Raw genomic sequence first — 20,028 nt, 5'->3', positions numbered from 1 at the left:
CAGCTGGCATGGCCTGACTGGGCCCCCTTCGAGGGCTTCATCCGCGATCGCTCTGCACCGCAGGCAGAGGGATCAAGCACTTGATTAGTGCGAGCATTAATATTAATACGCAATAACATTAATTATAATAACAACAACCATCATTATTAAGGCTCTTTTTGTTGTTTGTTCTGGGAAAGGGAGGGGGAACTGTCACAACAGAGCCGGGTGGCACCAGCAGCCTCTGAAAAGGAGCCCACCTTAGAGCAGGGGGCAGAAAAGCAGTTAGCTGCATCAAAGCAGCGGGGTGAAGAAAGCAGAAGAACATTAGATAGGAAGTTAATAAATATCTCTGAGCATGCGAGATAACAAAGCAAGCCTAGTTAAACGAGAGCGTAAAATGGGCGCCATTTCTCAGAAAACTGGTATGAAACAGTAGCTGACCTTCTTGCCTTTTTTTTTTTTAACTAAACATTTCACGCAGGGACTCTGTTTATCTTTCTCGGTTGTTGCCATGTTGTACTTTTAGTTGTATACTGCAAATGCCTAAAAGCCCCTTTCAATATCAGGACACCACTGTGCAGAGTACTGTGTCATTACATGCAGGCCCAGCTCCAAAAGAGCTGAGATCTGTACTGTGGCAAGAAGCTATTATTTAACCCACCCTTCCATATGTTCATTGCTTTCTAACTTTTTTATTTTCTACTTATGTGGCATAAAGTCTCTTGGCTGATTCCAGTGATATTATCGCTTCAGAGCTGTTGTGTTGAGCTTTCCCCTCCCCATCTTATCTAAAGTTATGGAGCAAAATAGAAGCATCTTAACTAGGAAGGATTTATATTATTAAAGGAAAGATCCAAACTACTCATTCGGAATATTATTAGGAAGCAATATGTTTTAATTTCATTCATACATTCAATTTTCCTCATTGTTACTATAAATGTTACTTTCAACAAAAATATAAAAAAACTCAGCCGCAATTTAAGTGGTTTAAAGAGAAATCTAAATCTGTAAAGCGACAGGGACGACTTAACCGCAAATTATATATAGGTTTTAGTACAGATAATTTAGTACATCTAATCACAGATCCAGTTTCCTCCTAGAGCATAAAAGTAGGAAGAACTGAACATGAGATGAGGAAGGAGAAGGCAGAAAAGAAAGATTTCCTAAGTATAAAAACATTTGAAAGTACCAATAGAAGGTAACCTATGTAGCATATAGAGGGTTCTGGCTATGTTTCTGTGAAGCACAATTCTCCTTATATGCTTTCATTAGGATATAGCTCTATATTGATAGTGCCCAGAAGAAATGTATGAAGTCTGCAAAGTATTGCCATCTCTGAAGGGAAAGAGTGACACTAAAGGTGTCAAGGTGGAGGAGGCGTGCTGGAGCGCTCTGCGTCCTTGACTGAGCTCAGCAGTAGACAAAGGAAAAGCAAAGCGGGATATTGCAAGAGCATAATTCTTACGGTATTTCTGTTTCTGTTTAGCTACATCCTTGAGAAAAAAACACCCTTTTTGATTCCCTGGAAGCCATTACAAACCTCTCCCTTGTAAACAGCCTCCTGAAATCAGCCTGGCATTTAACCCAAACTCTCCTCTCCTATACAGGGCACTTGAGCGGCAAGTGTCCATGGGGGGACAGACAGACAGCCGCCCCCCCGACTCACCAACTACAGCTTAGGTGCCTCTTACAGGGGAAGAAGGAAACACCATTGGAGACTTCATTTTTTTGTAGGGTAAAATCCCCTTGACTGCAGGCTCTTTTATTTTTTAAAATAACTTCTTAAAGCATAGCATTACGTTTTCTGGATGTTTTTCAGGTTCAAAGTGTAAAAACTAATTCCTCCAACTCTCTTTGGCTTACAGGGGAGCTGACAGGAAGTACAGCAACAATCTGTAACAGAGTGCAGTAATGAATATAGGAAAACAAAATTGAACGAAAAAGCATCTTTTAGGTTTCCAACACCTAATACTGATTTTGAGGACCATTTTGATTAAAAATAATCATCAGGTGTTTTCATATGGAGGCATGCATGTAGATTTGAATTCTAATAGTGACGATGGGCATGGTAAACCTTATTATCTGCAAATATTTTGAGGCTTTTAAATAAATAAGTGCATTTCATTTTGGGCAGTACACACAATATACAGTGCTCATTGACATCAAAACTCCCAAGGATTCCCTAAAATCTCACTGTATTTGCATCAAAATCTATAGAACCCTCATCATGGAGTCCTGTGAGTTCCTCTACCTGAACATGGGAATAATCCTACCTGTTTGGCCACTTATTTTTGTCTTCAAGTCTGCCGTATTATTTTATCAAGAACAAAAGGGGGGGGGAAACAATTAGCAGGATCAATCTCCTCTTCATTTCTGAAAATGGGAAGTATGATATATTTTTCTCAATTCTTTCAGCACTTTCTTATTTTGCCATGAGTTTTGAAAAATAAATGTCAGTAGAACAGTAAGATTGGTAGCTAATTCCCTTAATAGTCTAAGCACCACTTTTTCCCCAAAATACTCTCTAGAGATGTATCATGCCTCCTTTGTAACTGCTATTTTTTCAGCTTTCTGTTCCTGAAAACATTTTTAAAGGATGTCCAATATTAGGTTGATTTTAAATAATTAATTTTATTTCCCTCCTCAAATAGTAGCGGTATATTGTTTCTCTGGCATTTTCTTTACCATTGCTAAATTTGTAGAACCCCCCTTTTATTCCCTTTGTGCCGTTTAGCTGATTAATTTGTCCCCTTTCTGCTCTCCTTACCTCTTCCCATAGAAAGTTCTAATCGACTGTCTCATCTAGTCTGGTCAAATTCTTCTTTTCCATTTTCAGTACAAGTTTGTTTTAACCTTGTATTTTCAAGCAGTGTCTCATGGACCTACACAGACAGGGTATTTCTGATTTTTTCCACCTAGAAGAATTGTGAATTAACACAGATCACTTTGGTTTTCTGAATTTTAATGTATTTTGTGGGGGGAAAAATAATCTCTAACGTCCTGAATTCTATGTACTTGGCCACAAATTCCAAATTGCTGTGTGTTTATTATCTTAGAAATAGAATTTATCCAAATTATATCTACACAGTTGAAATGCTCTAGAAATGCAGAGTCCTGTAGGGAATTTGCTTGGGAATTCTTCACTGATTGTCCTCACATATCTAAGGGAAACTTCTTTCCTTCCTCCCTTCGCCAACCTTTTTCCTCTGACTCACTCCCTCTGTACTTGCTTAAATAAAAGTCAACTGTGCTGCTCCTTATCAAACTGTAATTTCCTAGAACTATTAATATTTTTGACAAATGACACCATTCACAGACTTACTATCTCCTGGGGTTTGGAACTCTGCCTAGCCAATGCATGGGAAATAGGCAGGAGAAGAAATGCTTAAAGAAAAGAGAAGAGAAAGACCTTTCTTTCACCATTTGAATTCTAGACACATGAATAGACTTATGAATGTTAACAATCAAACTGAAATCACACATTAAAATGTTCATATTTAGTATTAAAATGAGAATGAAGAAAAAAATATCTGTAAAACTTCGCTGTGAAATTGATGTGCTTCCATTTGTTAACAACCTAAAAGCACAATATTAAAGCTTTTTTCCTACCAAATTTGCAAGGGAAAAAAGTAGATAATTCAATGTCCTATTCAAGGACCTGAGTCATTGGCATCAAAACATGAATTACAGAGCAAAAGTCTGAAGACTTTTTAGAATTACTCTGATTTGGTTATCTGAAGAAATACCAGGCTACATTCTACATACCACGTCAAATCTTACAAAATGTTTTACCTTTCCTTGCATTTTAATTCTGACATGCTTTTAGCAAATAATATTTCTTCAATATCCAATAGATTATCCTACCTGTGGTGACACCTGAGTATATATGAAACCTCCTTTACAAAACTGTAATTTGGAGATATGGATATGCTGAACTTTCCCTATTTCTCTCTCAAGAAAGGGTTGCAGGAGTGTGACTAGATTGGTAGGCATGGACTTGCTCATCTGGACTATGAATTGGACAGTTTCTCACAGAATTTTTGGGGGAGGCTTCAACAGCGTGAGGTGCCCTTCCTCAGTCTGTTAGCTAGGAAGTCACTGCATGATTGAATTTGCAGAGAAGGTTGAAGGCAAGAGCTGTCTGAAGATATGATAAACAACACTAATTAGGAGTGGATCAACATATATCATATATAGTTTGGTGTTCTTGGGGGGTTTCACTAGAGCTGTCTCCCAATACCACTGTCCTTCTAAGTGAGATGAGTCACTGAAAAAGCAGATTAAAATCAAAGGATGTGAAATTCCTGAGATCAGAAGGAAGAAGGGACAGTTAAAGATGATAGTCAAAGCTCAAGGGAGCATAAAAATCAAAGATATGAGTAGAGATGCTCAGCTCCTGAGTGAATACCTTAGTTTTTGTTTTTTTTTTCTTTTGGGGTAGCAGTGGCAGGGGGATTTGACTAAGGTCAATGAATGAACAGTCCCTTAAGTCTAACTGGCATCAGAGGAAGACACAGTACTAATCCAACCTGTGGTATTTTTCTTTCAAAGGCAAGGAACCTTAAGAATGAGGGGTTTCTAATGGTCTCTACTTACAGAGGTAAGATCCAGACTCCTCAAATACAGTGCCTTCAAAAGATTAGTATTACAATCTTAAAGTGACCTTTGTTTGCTTGGTGGGCTGTTTCTTCCCTTAAGCACTATTAATTGAATTCTTCTTTAAATTCTTTTGAAAAGCAGCTTCAGCCTTATATAACATCAACTTTTACTAAGCCACTGTAGTCCCTCTCCTAATTTACAGATTATTGACTTGCAAACCAATAAAAGCTATGGACTATATATAGCTGCCATTTGAATACTCTGACCATTTTTGAAACATACTGACAAAATTTCACTGGAGGAAAAAAACTTCTGCATTTACAGGAAATGCTATTTCCATATGCATGCACTAAGACTCCAAAATTCAGCATAGAACTTTTCTTAAAAAAAATCATTGTGTTAAACACATTCTTTCTGAATCAATACATCCTGAAGAACACGAGGGAAAATGATTACACTGCATAATAAATGTTTTTAAAAATTTAGTACCAAATTTGCTCTTGAGCTATAACACAATATAATATGATTTCTGATAATGCAACTTTAAACCTTCCATGAACAGACTATAACATCTTACTTTTTAATGGAGTGTCCAGGAACCACAACTATTACTATGCAAAACATTCCTCTATCAAAATGCATGGGTGTATATTATACTTCAGAAAATAGCTGACTAAACTGTTTCTTGATCTTCACTGTATGCTATGTATTGATCTAAAATATTCAGGCAGCATTTGTTCTTTCGGAGTGGAAAGCAGAGCAGCCCTGGGACTTCACAGAATAGACAAGAAGATGCTTTGGTGTACACACACATACACATAAATTTCAAATTCCCCTCCAAATTTAAACAATCCAACCATAAATTAACCTCCTAATTAGCAGGAGAGAAGGTACTGCACAGGAATAATACCTACTTTTCCCCCACAGCTACGGGTGCTTAACATTTTGATCAAACAGCAATTAAAGGCCAAAAAAGAACTTTTCTGCACTTGACTTTAAATCACAGTTAATGCCATGCATTAAAGGGATAACAAAGCACTGTCATATACACCAAAGGTAGATGCAATGGTGTTTACACTTTTTCTCACTATTAAAGAAAAACAGAAAGGAACAGTTAACAGTTTGTTAACGCAAAATCTGTTTTCTCCATCCTGGACTTTATTACTTTAGGACTTGAGCAATCTAACAAAAGATTAAAAAAAGGCGGGGGGCAGGGAAGGAAAATAGGAGAAAGAGAAAAGAAACAATACTTAAATATTTAATAACTTTTCTTCCCCTCACACAGTTTTTGAAATGTATGAAAATAATCCATATTCATGCTTCTGCTCAATTACTTACAAATAACTTATCTGTAGAATCAAGTAAATCTGTCAATTGTGCAAGTTTACTTCTCCATGTGCTATCTTGAGATAAGCAGGCCTGTAATATTAGATTTCCACTGACAGAATTGTGCATGAATTCTGATCTGATTTAGTATCACATGGTGCAAGAGGTGACACATTTTCTTTAATATAGCCCATTAGAAAAGGAAAGAAATCACCCGTGTATGAAATCTGAGGAGTTTGATTGAAAGATTGTGGGACTTTGAGGTCAACTCAGTGGAAAAGTAACTTGCTCAACTACCCCAGGCACTAAGCACTGTGACAAGCAAACCTAATACCCAGTGTAGTTACTCAGTTAGACAATCAATAAAAACATTACATGATCAGACTGCTACAGCTGTATGTTAACCTATCATATTACCTCATCTGTTCCCAAACTAGTCAAACATGCATCTACTGATCAGGCAGATAATACAGATACCACCTCAATCCTTACGTCACATTTAATACTAACAACTATATTGTTTTTCCATATGTCACAAATTCTAATTTTCAAGTGTATCTAAATTGTACACCAAAGCTACATTAAAAACCTCACGGAGATGGCAAAGCCAATAACTTTAACATATGTCAGATTTAAGGTTAGCTCTGCATGGATGCTTGCAGACAGACATGAGTTTTCTGTGTTCTGCCTCCGCGCTGAACTGTCAAGACACCGTACAGCCTGGCACGGTGCCCAGTCTCAGTCTCTCTGCAGGGCTGAGCAGTCACAGCTTCTGAGGCAAAGCTGACCTGCTTTGCTAGCTGGTGGCACAGTGAGCTCAGCTGGGTCTGCACCCATGCATAGATGGACCCATGAAACTTTAATTTATCCTCTCGCATATATATGCCAATTCCTGGTTCTCTTGTGGTTAGACCCTCTCTCTACCGCCCAGGTTTCTCTGCTCAGCTACCGCTACCTTTTCCATCCATTCTTACACCCTTTCCTCCTTTCCAGTTCCTTTATGAGTCATTCCTAGGTTTCCCTGGTGTTGTCTCAATGCTGGCATTCCCTCTTAACCTCTGTTCCCTCAGTGCATCTCAGTTGGAGGCTTTGTGGCCTCTCTCCCTGTCTCCTTGCCTTCTGCCTTCTCATGCTGTCTTTCCCAGGCTGCCTGCTCATACAGCTTGCTGCAGGATCCTCACCCCTCCAGCTCCTTGCCCACATCTCTGCCCACCTCATGGCAGACCTTTGCCTGCTCCCTGTCAAAGCTGTCTCTCCGTTCTTCCTTTGTAGCCCAGTCTCCTGTTCTGCCAGTGCCAGTTCTCGTTCCCTCAGGCTCTTTGTCTCAGCAGCTCTCCCACAGCGCTCACGGTGGGATAACTGGGCCCTTGGCATGTCAGTCAACAGAAAAGTCAGTAAATTCAAAGAGAGGACAGGCCCCCCCAGCCCTCACTTCCAGTGCTTGCCCTCACCTGAATCCAAACTAGCCAGGAACAGCCTTCCCCCACCTCCCCTGAAGGGAGCATGTTCACTTGCTTGGCAGCGACAGCACACCTGAATTCACAAAGGACATTACAAATGGCTGGACATTTTAGCTGTTCAGCTTCAGCAAATTTCTAATGAACATTTGCAAACTGCTTTCTCTCCCCCCACCTCCGACCTCCCATCAGGCCTCATAAACTGTCCAAATGTGGATAGAGTTTCACAGGAATTAGGAAAGCCTCATCCTTCATGTAGCAGTCACCTGTCTGTCTGGTTATTCTCAAGTCTCTGCTAACCACTGTAGAGGAGGTAGATGCTGACAAAAATATTTTTTTTCCATATTGAAAAGCAATATATTCTTCCCTGCACTTATGCTTAGAAATGTACAGAACTGTTTCAATTGAAAGTTCCCATGTTTAAAGAACTGGCTCCTAGGGCAGTGTTGGGGAAAACACCTGGAAACAAAATTCCTACTGGAAAGTCTCTAGGAATCTAAAGGTACCTGCCAGTTAGGAGCTGCATGTCCCAGAGCTTCTGCTGGGATGGGTGGAATGAGTCACCCTGTCAGAATGGAAGCACATTTGAGGCTTTCTGAAGTAAATTCATTCAGGGGATAAACTACCATGGTAAATTGCCACATCTTTGGAGCTTCTACAGTGGTTATCAGTAGATGCACAAAACATATCTATAAAATGAAAAGGAAGCAAAATGAAGCTAATTGTATATAGCATTTGTCCAGAAGTTTTACTTATGCCAAATTTACTTCTCTGGCTGCTAGCTGACCAAGGCTCAGTAGCTGTAGACTCTGCTTTCTGTTATACAGAGTTCTGTCCTTGTGGATGCTGCCGCACAATATCAGTTTTGTAATTCCATACCACATTTATCTAGAGGGAATTTTGTACTTAAATTCTTTGGCATGGGCGATAGTTTCATTTAGTCAGGATTGTATTTTGGCTGGATGATCTATCCAGCAACCTCTTTACTGGACGTAAAACAGATCCCCAAATCATCATTAAGTAAACAGTGAGAAATCTACTGACATGCCCATACTTCAAACAGCACAGACTATATATACATATTGTTTGCAAACCCCTGCAATTTGTTTTCCTATATTCTCATCTCTTACTAATGTCAACTGCATAAAGCACAGCAGTGCCTGATCAACTGTGCTGCCAAATTTTCATAGTTCAAATCACATTTTTTTTATTTTTTTTTTAAACAAACATTTCAGTGAAGTGGAAGTCACATACCTGGCTCAAAGGGTAGACTCTCAGTTGTGCTAAACTGTGAGCCTCAGCAGCAAACCTCAACTGAAAATGCAGAGCACGATGTGCCTTCCTTTTTGAAGAGATCCATGCTGCTGTGCGTGCCATAAAAGTTTGTATTCTCACTTAACATCATCATCTTCTGCCAATGCTTCATTCACATGGTCTATATCAGTTGCATGTCTCTCTACCAAGGACTGAGTCCCTCCAGCACTCATCCCCATGCTGGCATATGCCAAACTATCTCAACTCCTCTATAAGGTTTCCAAAATTGTGCCTTACCAGTTAATGCTTTTGGTAGGACTTAGATAAAGACTTGCTCTGTACTGTGGACTCTGCATTGCCCTGTTTTTTTCTGGAGATTCCTAGATAACAAGTTCAAAAAGTGTCTAAGACATCTATTTTGGGCTGTTCTTTGGAAGGCAAAAGTGAGAAACTACCAACCCCCCCCCCCCAAAAAAAAACCACAAAACAAACAAACAAAAAAATTAAAAAAAACCCTGAAGAGATATTCAGGTGTCTGACAAATACTGAAGTATCAGTGATTACATGTCTTGCTTACAATCACAAGAGGTTTGTCACAGTAGCTAAAACAGAACCCAAATCTCCGGACTCTGTGTGAAAGTGTATTTAAAAATTCTGTTAGAGAATGAGAGATGGCCCATTCCTGCTGCTTTTTTGAAGCTACGTAGCAAATGAATGCCTTTGGAACTAAGGAGCCAAATGGCCTGCACACAGAGGTTTCAAGAGAACCCAGCAGTAAAAGTTCTTGCTTGTTTCCTTTCAATACTCATTGTTTCTCTCCCGAGTCACAGAGAAGACCATACAGATATTTTTATCACATTCCATTTTATAAACTCACTTTCTGAGTAGCTAGGTAAAAACAAAACCTTTTCCTTGTCTCAAAGAACTTCAATCTGTTTAGTTACATTAAGTAATAACATTAAAGAGAGAAAAAATGTAGGGCAAAATTATGTCACATTCTGAAACAGCCAACATAATTAAGACATATTCTTCATTTGATTAAATAATTTACTGAATTATACTTGGATTACTTAATAAATGAAGAACATTACCCACAGTACATTAGTCACAAGTGAAAAAATTACATATATGGATGAGTGTAATTCATTCAACAGTTTATAGACCCATGGTCCCCCAGAGACTATCATACACACATCTCCTTGATTGCCAGACTTTGGATATAACTCTCAGAGATTCTGATCTCACTAATTTTGATAATATTTCAGAACTGCACCAGGGTAAAGAAATGTGATTTCACTAAGAACAAAACTTCTCAGAAGGCTTTCCAAGTTAGCTTTTTCCCAAAGGTACGCCATTTGGTCATGAAGCACATCCAATGCCCTGATTCTGGACAGGATGAAAACTGCTTCTTTGTGCAAGCACCTAAGCAATGGGCCCGCACGGTCCATGAAAATTCCAGCATACCAGCACCATCAAAATGAGCTCCCTGACTGTGAATCAGGATGATCCAATGATCAGAAAAGAGCATCAGCTGCTATTCCAGTTTACAGGCTGAAGTAGTATACCCCATCATCCTGCCTATTAGGTATGATTACTACATAAATCTTACGTCCCTTATTGCCCAATGCACAGTGATCAAGTGATGATCACTCTGTGTAAACAATTAAATTTAGCCAAACTGCACTGAGAAGTTTCACCTTCATTCCAGCTACGTATTTTTCCAGATTGTTCTGTTGTAGGTTTGTTTGATACGTACACATAGTCTAACTAACTTTTTAGAGGACAGCTTTTTTATATGCAGCTACAGCTTTCACTGGAAGCTGTTATTAGATTTTACATTTACAGTTAGTATGTATGTGCTATGTACATGTAGAATTTAATGGTGGAATCAAGGTATAGATGAGCCTACCAATTTCTTCATTAAATTCTGTATTTTTTTTCCCTCTTTTCCCTCCACTCACTCCTTGTTTCTTTCTTAGTCTTCTAGAAGGCATTTTTTAATAGAAAATAATTGCCACTACAATAGGATTATAAACTTCTCTTTTATACTCCGTATTTTTGTATTCTGTATCAGAGTTCTCTTTCTTCCTCCTTATGACCTATTCATGGTAGAAAATGCAGGGCATGCTTCTGAGACAGATTACAGGCATACCTCGTTTTATTGTGCTTTGCTTTATTGTGCTTCGCAGATATTGCTTTTTTTGTTTGTTTGTTTCTTAAACAAATTGAAGGTTTGTGGCAAACCTGCACTGAGCAAGTCTATCACTGCTATTTTTCCAACAGCATGTGCTCACTTCGTGTAATTGTTTTGGGGCGCCATGAACCGCGCCCATATAAGACAGCGAACTTAATCAATAACTGTTATGTGTGTTCTGACTGCTCCACCGACTGTTCCCCTGTCTCTCTCCCTCTCCTTGGGCCTCCCTATTCCCTAAGACACAACAATATTGAAATTAGGGCAATTAATAACCCTACAATGGCCTCTAAGGGTTCAAGTGAAAGGAAGAGTCGCATGTCTCTCACTTGAAATCAAAAGCTAGAAATGATGAAGCTTAGTGAGGAAGGCATGTCAAAAGCTAAGACAGGCCAAAGGCGAGACCTCTGGCACCAAACAGTGAGCCAAGCTGTGAATGCAAAGGAAAAGGTCTTGAAGGAAATTCAAAGTGCTACCTCAGTGAACACACGAATGGTAAGAAAGCGAAACAGCCTTCTGGCTGATATGGAGAAAGTTTTAGTGGTCTGGATAGAAGATCAAACCAGCCACAACATTCCCTTAAGCCAAAGCTGAATCCAGAGCAAGGCCCAAACTCCCTTCAATTCTATGAAGGCTGAGAGAGGTGAGGAAGCTGCAGAAGAAAAGTTTGAGGCTAGCAGAGGTTGGTTCATGAGGTTTAAGGAAAGAAGCTGTCTCCATAACATAAAAGTGCAAGGTGAAGCAGCAAGTGCTGATGTAGAAGCTGCAGCAAGTCATCCAGAAGATCTAGCTAAGAGAATTGATGAAGGTGGCTACACTAAACAACAGATTTTCAATGTAGACGAAACAGCCTTATATTGGAAGAAGATGCCATCTAGGACTTTCATAGCTAGAGAGGAGAAGTCAATGCCTGGTTTCAAAGCTTCAAAGGACAGGCTGACTCTCTTGTTAGGGGCTAATGCAGCTGGTGACTTGAAGTTGAAGCCAATGCTCATCTACCATTCCAAAAATCCTAGGGCCCTTAAGAATTATGCTCAATCTACTCTGTCCATGCTGTATAAATGGAACAACAAAGCCTGGATGACAGCACATGTTTACAACATGGTTTACTGAACATTTTAAGCCCACTGTTGAGACCTACTGCTCAGAAAAAAAGATTCCTTTCAAAATATTACTGCTGACAATGCACCTGGTCACCCAAGAGCTCTGATGGAGATGTACAACGAGATTAATATTGTTTTCACGCCTGCTAACACAATGTCCACTCTGCAGCCCATGGATCAAGGAGCAATTTCAACTTTCAAGTCTTATTATTTAAGAAATACATTTCATAAGGCTATAGCTGCCATAGATAGTGATTCCTCTGATGGATCTGGGCAAAGTCAATTGAAAACCTTCTGGAAAGGATTCACCGTTCTAGATGCCATTAAGAACATTCATGATTCATGGGAGGAGGTCAAAATATCAACATTCACAGGAGTTTGGAAGAACTTGATTCCAACCCTCATGGATGACTTTGAGGGGTTCAAGACTTCAGTGGAAGAAGTAACTGCAGAGGGGGTGGAAAAAGCAAGAGAACCAGAACTGGAAGTGGAGCCTGAAGATGTGACTGAATTGCTGCAATCTCACGATAAAACTTTAATGGATGAGGAGTTGCTTCTTATGGAAAGACAAAGAAAATGCTTTCTTGAGATGGCATCTACTCTTGGTGAAGATGCTGTGAACATTGTTGAAATGACAACAAAGGATTTAGAATATTATATAAACTTAGTTAATAAAGCAGCGGCAAGGTTTGAGAGGATTGACTCCAGCCTGGAAAGAAATTCTCTTGTGGGTAAAATGCTATCAAACAGCATTGCATGCTACAGAGAGATCCTTCATGAAAGGAAGAGTCAATCGATGTGGCAAACTTCATTGCTGTCTTCTTTTAAGAAATTGCCACAGCCACCCCAACCTTCAGCAACCACCACCCTGATTAGTCAGCAGCCATCAACATCGAGGCAAGATCCTCCACTAGCAAAAAGATTACGACTTGCTGAAGGCTCAGATGATGGTCAGCATTTTTTAGCAATAAAGTATTTTTTAATTAAGGTATGTACATCGGGTTTTTTTAGACATAATGCTATTGCACACTTAATAAACTACAGTATAGTGTAAACATAACTTTTATATGCACTGCGAAACCAAAAAATTCGTGTGACTTGCTTTACTGCGATATTCACTTTTTTGTGGTGGTCTGGAACCGAACTTGCAATATCTCCAAGGTATACCTGTACAAATGTATCTTGGCTTGAAAACAAAGTTAGTATCTCTCAGCAGAAATGATTACAAGCTTTAAAATATATTTTAATTTGACTCAGCTATCATTATAAAAGCTTCATGTTATCTTGAAAAAACAAAGCAAAACAAAACATTGACTGATATCTGCTAAGAAATTTTCAAATAATGAAAGCCTAGACAGAGTAGCCAAAGGTGCAAACTATTTGAATATTTTGTTTTAATAAAATATTGTTACTGTTAACAAAAAATTAAAAGAGCATAGTGCCCATACAGTATGTCTTCCTCCACTTAAATCTGCAATAGTAGTATTAGTCACTGGCCTGATTCTGTGGCATGCTGAGTGCCACTCACAAAATGCTGAGCTGAAATTTTCTGTGATTATCTGAAATCTCATCTGGAACTTGGTCAAAGAATAAAGCTGTGTGGAAAGCATATCTAAATTTTTTATATGACAAAGAAAAATCTTTATTATATACATAGATTATGCACATTGACCGCTACACTGTTATTACATAACTGTGTAAAAATTCATTTGATAGTTCGTTGATAACTTGACTTCATGTAATTTAACTGACCCTTATTTGCTAAGGTACTGTATAAGCCAGAGTTTGGAAGGGAGCCAAAAAAAAAAGAGAGAGAGAGAGAAATCAGATTAAACTGTAAATCTGTGGTTGGCATAGGTTTAGCAAGCAGCACAGAACATATGGAATGCAGAATCTCATGCTATTTCTTTGAAACACTAGTATTAAATTTATGACAAATGCCTGAACCAAACAAAACTACAACATCTTTTTCAGTTCTTAAAGACATAATATGACAAAGAAACGAAATTAGAAAAAGTGTTCCACTATTAACCACCAGTTTATAACTGAGATAACAGGAAGTATTCTTGCCATTTTAGTTTATTAGTCATATTTCAAGTGAAGATGAAAGTTAGTATTCTCCAGTTAAAAAAAAAATCCTATGACCTTAAATCTACAGTCCCATCTACCCTAATCGCAGCATAGGGTAAAAAAAAGTTAATAAAACCCAGAATATTTTGATGAAGCAAATAATATACTAATTGCTATTAATAAAATGCATTACATTTTCTAAATACATGTATTTGAATACTTATCATCCTCAATTTATTACTTCTGAACTCCGCAATTCAGGGATGTCAAGAAACAGTCCTCCATCACACATCCCAAAACCTACATCAGTGCATGCCCACACGGACCTCATCAAGTAGCCAAAGAGTTGCCCTTTCACTGTGAGTAAGTGACTAATATCTAAGCTGGTCCTAAAGAAAGACACTTTTCATAATCGCCCAACAATCTGCTAAGTGAAAACATATGGATAGGCTTAGGTAAAGCCTGCCAGGGGTCTTTACTGAATGGAAAACAGGTGCTCCAGTTTTGTGCCATGTAATACCCCATTTACCATTAAGTCCAAAGGTTACAGGACTAATAGCTGCCTTGTGGTAATCAGGGAAAGCAGACACTAGCCATGGTCAAACATCTGGGACATATTTTACATACTTGCAACATATGCTTCAGTTTCAATTAAAGTGAGGCTTTGGCACATTTATTAATCTTTTTACTTTTATCGCATAAGAAGACCCATTGACCTGACTTTTCTATTATACCATATGAAAAAACAGAGAAATAATAAAAGCCAGAGGTCACTACCAGCTGGTGTTACAAAACGTGCATTTCTTTCCTCACAAAGCTTCGTTTTGCACAAAGCTTTAGAAATACATACATATGAACTAAAATAATATGAAACTGTGCTCCTTCTATTTTGACACACAGATATAGAAAGAACAGCAGTGGTTAACAGAGCATGACTGAATGTATCAAAAAACAAACAACCCCCCTCCCCAACAGAATTCTAACGAAAAACAAGCAGTCCTAACTATACACTTAGGTTTTACAATTTAGCTCAGTGCAATATAATGCCCACTCCAAGGACTACCAAATGTACATGGTAGTCCATACATTTTTACTAAAATATATATATATATTTTCCATTCAAATGGGTGTTTTGACAGCATATTAAATTATGAGAACTCAAATAAATTATATTAATGAGGATAGCTTTGAATTTATAAAAATCAACCTTAACTTTTGCATAGAAAGATAGCTCTTAAATATTCGATAAAAAGGCATGTGAATACACATGGTAATGTTAAGTACTCACTTTTATTCAACCTTGGTAACTATATCTAGAAATATGTTAGAAATCTGGCATCAGTTTCAGAAAGCTAAATATTAGATCAGAACATTAAAATCTGTAGTGATATTTCTAACTGGGTATGTTTTATTGGGCATCTATTAATAGCCGTGGAATAAGGACTTTTTTGCCCCCTATCCCCATTTTCCCTTTTTGTGGAGTTTGTTTAGCAATTTCCAAAGACAACTAAGTGGTAACTAAGTAGGTTGGCTTAAACTACGAGCAGTGAATCATTGTATGTGAACTAATCACAGTTATTAAAATTTCCAGGAATACACATACTGTTGAGATGATACTCTTGTGCTAGCTCTAATAAAGCAAGAACAAGCAAGAGAAAATGGCCACAAATGGATGGCAGATCAGTGTTTATCAGAAGAGAAATGATGATTCAAAGCCAGCATGTTGAGTTAAAATACAAGCTCTCCACAGCTACATGACTGACCTTTGCAATAAATCATATATTTTATTGCCAGAAGTGTATGCTCATATCATTTAGTGTTAAAAACCATCACATACATGTTTTGTAAAAGGAGGTTTTGTTACTACAGTGTTTGCTGATTCTGAAATGATGTAGCTAACGATTTAAGTGATGTATAGAAGAATTTCACATATCTTTCTGTCAGTTGTAAAATGTTTGAACTGGTAATGGAATGAGGAAAATACTCATTTTTTTATCATCTCTCAAATCTTAGGTGTTAGCTAACAGAAAAATAATCATTCAGGGGATTAATTAATCATGGTGAATTTTCTGACATTTCAAATGCTGCTGCCAGCATATGAATTCTTACAGTGGTATATAACTGTACATCTCAACTAAAAACAAAGGTCAAGGGCATAAATTAAGATACACTTACACTGTTTTTCTCCTCTCAAAAAAAAACAAAAACAAAAAAACCCAAACCCAAAAAACCCACCAAAAAACATTGCTTTACTACAACAGAAGTGGGGGAACATCTGTGAAGATCAAAATCATGTGTATTTTAATTCAGAGCTGTTGCAAAATTATCTTTTTTTTTTCTCTCTTTTCTTTCACAAATATCATCTTACTGGTATGAAAATACCAGAAACAACAGAGGTATCTTCACTATCCTTGTCTCACCAGAAAGCTGTCCTGCCAGTGCTAGCCATTGCTTCAGTGGTGCAAGGTCATTCTAATTTCTTTTTTCTGGTTCTTTCCCTCTCCCTGGGGGACAACCAATCCAAGCAGTCCCATAGCTTGGCTCAATAAGACGTGGAAAACGAGCTGTTATTTACTGTGGTTGCAATCCTCAACCCAACCAGCAGCCTCCAAACTGTACCACATTTTCTCAAATAGCTGAATGATCTGCACTAGTTTCCCGGCTTGCTGGGCCACAATGCCAACTCCAAATCAAGTGGATGTCTATGAGAATTGTTATTATTTAAATGTCATACAGAGTGTAAAACATTTCAGCCATTCCTCTACCAAGTAATTCTTTGAAAATTATAGATGTCAATATCCCATCTTTAACCAGTATGGAGTTGCTATTTTTACACCATTCTTCCCCTAAAGTGCAGCCCTACTTGTAATACTCAAGACAGGACAAATTTTTGTCCTTCAAAAACAGTTGTCACTGCAGTTATCTTCACAAGAGCTATCAAGTTCCAGACAAGCTGAATTATTTTTGTTCCTGGCAGAAAAAATATTTGACCCAGCTCTGGACCAAAAAAAAAAGAAAGAAAGAAAAAAAAAGAAAGAAAGAAAGAAAAAAAAAAAGCAGCAGGATTTATAGACCTCTATCCTTTCCTGCAACACACAGTAGCATTGTTAGGATGATAAACAGCTCTGTCCAATTTTCTGGACTGAAACACTTCAACTCCTTTTTTAACTGTCTGTAAAAACAGTGTCATGTCTAAATTCTCCCATCCCCAGGTACCCAAGTGCTAGGAAAGATAATTACCTTGTCATCTCTGTCATCCTCTTCTTCCTCGTCCTCTAGCATGTCCTCCACTACCTGCAGACAGAAACAGTAGTAGTTGTCATGATTTAAAAAGGAAGGGTTTTGTTCTGTCAGTTGTAAACCTTTTGTAGATGAAAACTTTATTAACATTTAAAATAAATGCACAGAAGGAAAATGTACGACTAGAAAAAACACTTGATCTAGAGAATCAAATTTAGGAAAGTGTTATAGCTTTAATTGACCTACATTAGGGAATTATATACTGAAAACCTTGCCTGCAAAAAATGCTTGCTTGACAATTTAAGTATTTAAAAGGTAGTTCAAAATTGAATGTATGATAGATTTAACTCAAGGAATCCTTTGTCAGCTCCACTGGTGGGTATACAGTACACACAAATGCTTGCTTTAAATTTACTGATACCTGGAGAAACATGAAACATTTTTAATAGAATTGTCAACATTCATCAAGAGATTTTTGAAGAATTCAATGCTAAGAATAAATTCATACTAGCTTGTCTCTTTATGAACTGCAGCAGTGATATATACCACATGTTCCATTAGCACTACGTTTCTTAATAGTGATTTTATACAACCTGTGCATCTAACTTTCTGCACATTCATTGCTAACTGTAGTTACCACATGTATGCATCAATGCATTTTTTCCATCTAAACAAATTCATTTCAGTCTAACACTTTGAAATACATAAATACATACACAATTCATTTTTCAAGTATTAATAATTATTAATCACAGCATGAGCATGGAATGAATCACTATTAAACCCACTTTACAGAGAGAGGAAATGACTTTCAAAAGATGGTCAGTGGCAGGTTCAGACTTAAAACTCATAAATTCCTCTCATAACACTGTGATCAAGCCTGCAGCCTACCCTGTGGGGAAACTTCTCTATTAATGAAATAGTATAAAGAGGTACAACTTTATTTCAAGGTAAGAATGTGGCTCTTTATATTATTATTTTTTATTAAAATATAAGAACATCCATAATGAATCTGAGCAAAGATCCACCTAGCCCAGTGTTCTGTGGATGCTTAGCAAAAAGTGTATATTAAATATTATAAAATATACATAAAAAGTCAAGAAAAGGATGAACTCATTGATGCAACACATTAATTTTTTGACTTATTTTACAGTGTGTTTCCAGCAATTGAAATAATACTTACTTTTTTATATAGATAAAGTTATAAATCATCATTCAGTATTGTTTTAGTTTACCTTGTCAATTAAAACAACATATTAAAATAATAACTTTGTAATTTCTCCCCACACACAGCTGCAGAGATATTCCCATCAAGTTCAAATCCATGTGCAAGCACTAAAGGACTTTAACACTATTCAAGGGCCAAATTCAGAGTAAAAAAAAGAAGTGAGATAACACAATGTTGAATATCAGTTCAGGCATCTGGCCTTTGGAAAGGCAGGGCTGGATAACCATCAAGAAGATCCCAGTTAGTCATGCTACATGAGCGCATGCACAGACAACTCTAAACATGTACACTCAGACTTGATTTAACATGCAAGTAGGTCACCCTGCATATGTGTAAATCAACTGCATAGAGCAAAACATTTCCAGTATCTGTTTTCAGATGCTCCTTCTTTTTTGAATCTAGTCCTAATACACTTCTACTGGGAACCGAAGGACTTTGGAGAGCAAGGAGCCACCACTCCATCTATTCGCTACTCTGTTCTGGAGCTTAGAGTCAAAGAAACACAGTAAAAGTGAGCATGTTCTCTACATCAGCAGAAGGAAGAAGCAATTAATGAAAATTGTTCCATTTTGTAGGAACGAGTTCAGGATTAATTTCAATAGGAGTGTAACCAAACCTTCTGCAACCTAGAACGGTCTCTGACCTGATGATGGTCTTTACAGAAAGAATGCAGGTGTGAGTCTCCTTAGGCTGTAGGAGGATTCAAATCTGTGTTCTAGCTCCAAACAGGTTAAAAAAAAAAAAAAAAAAAGCTGCCTTCCTCACCGGTTTCTTAAAGAAAGGGGATCAGAGACAATGATCAGAGAGTTCAGGACTGTGAAAGGTGGGTCACACCTCTTAACAAAGAGAGGAAAACGCTGAGAGCATACCATTGAAATGCTTGTTACCTGTTTTTAAACAGCTCCTGGCTAGAACAGTATGTCTTTTTATGGATGCCACTTGGAGTCAGGTGAGGATGTGGTTTCATGTACCTTTCTAAGGAAAGAGATATTTGCATTTTCCCATGCACCTGCTTAATCTTCAACTGCTTGTTCCTGTCCTCTCATTGTAGCTCACTGTCTTCTTAATTGTGCTGTTCCAAGTGTTTGTGGAGCTGAGCTATAAACTACATCACTGGAATGATCAAGTGGGTTTTTTTGTTTGTTTGTTTTTTTTAAACCTACCCTATAATTTTTAACTTGGATCATTTCAGAGACCCCGTTTACAGAACAGCTCCAGAAACACTTGCATCAGCTCTACTGAGGAAATGGTGAACTGAGAAGGGAGGATGAAAACAACCTGTTAAGGGCTGCGAAGAGATGGAAACCTTTTAAATCAGTTTTGCCACACACCCACACACCACACCCACACACCACACACCTCTCTAATTACATCATTTGGTGACTAAAGCCCAAGGTATATACCTGAATCTGTTGACTCAGACACTGCCTACGCCTGGAGCTAACTAAACTCAAGAGGTCTCTTACTTTTCAACATTAATATTCCCCAGACATTTAAAGATCTCTTCTACGTACATCCAGAAATTCCTAGTCTTGACAGGATTGAACAGCAGAATGCTTATCTCACATTAGTGCT

General features: G+C 37.9%; 1 protein-coding gene across 1 annotated transcript in view; it reads right to left on the bottom strand.

The window, feature by feature from the left end:
- MCTP1 (multiple C2 and transmembrane domain containing 1) overlaps positions 1 to 20,028 on the bottom strand; it is a 297,839-nt gene that overhangs the window by 23,020 nt on the left and 254,791 nt on the right. Inside the window, exon 17 of the mRNA XM_067315354.1 lies at positions 17,226 to 17,279. Within this exon, the coding sequence (XP_067171455.1) occupies positions 17,226 to 17,279 (54 nt within the window). The remainder of the gene's footprint in view (positions 1 to 17,225; positions 17,280 to 20,028) is intronic.

This window comes from Apteryx mantelli, chromosome Z (genome assembly GCF_036417845.1).
Source record: "Apteryx mantelli isolate bAptMan1 chromosome Z, bAptMan1.hap1, whole genome shotgun sequence".
Taxonomy (NCBI): Eukaryota; Metazoa; Chordata; class Aves; order Apterygiformes; family Apterygidae; genus Apteryx; species Apteryx mantelli.
The sequence above is the reverse complement of the archived record's forward strand: the minus strand, read 5'-3'. Positions and strand labels throughout refer to the sequence as shown.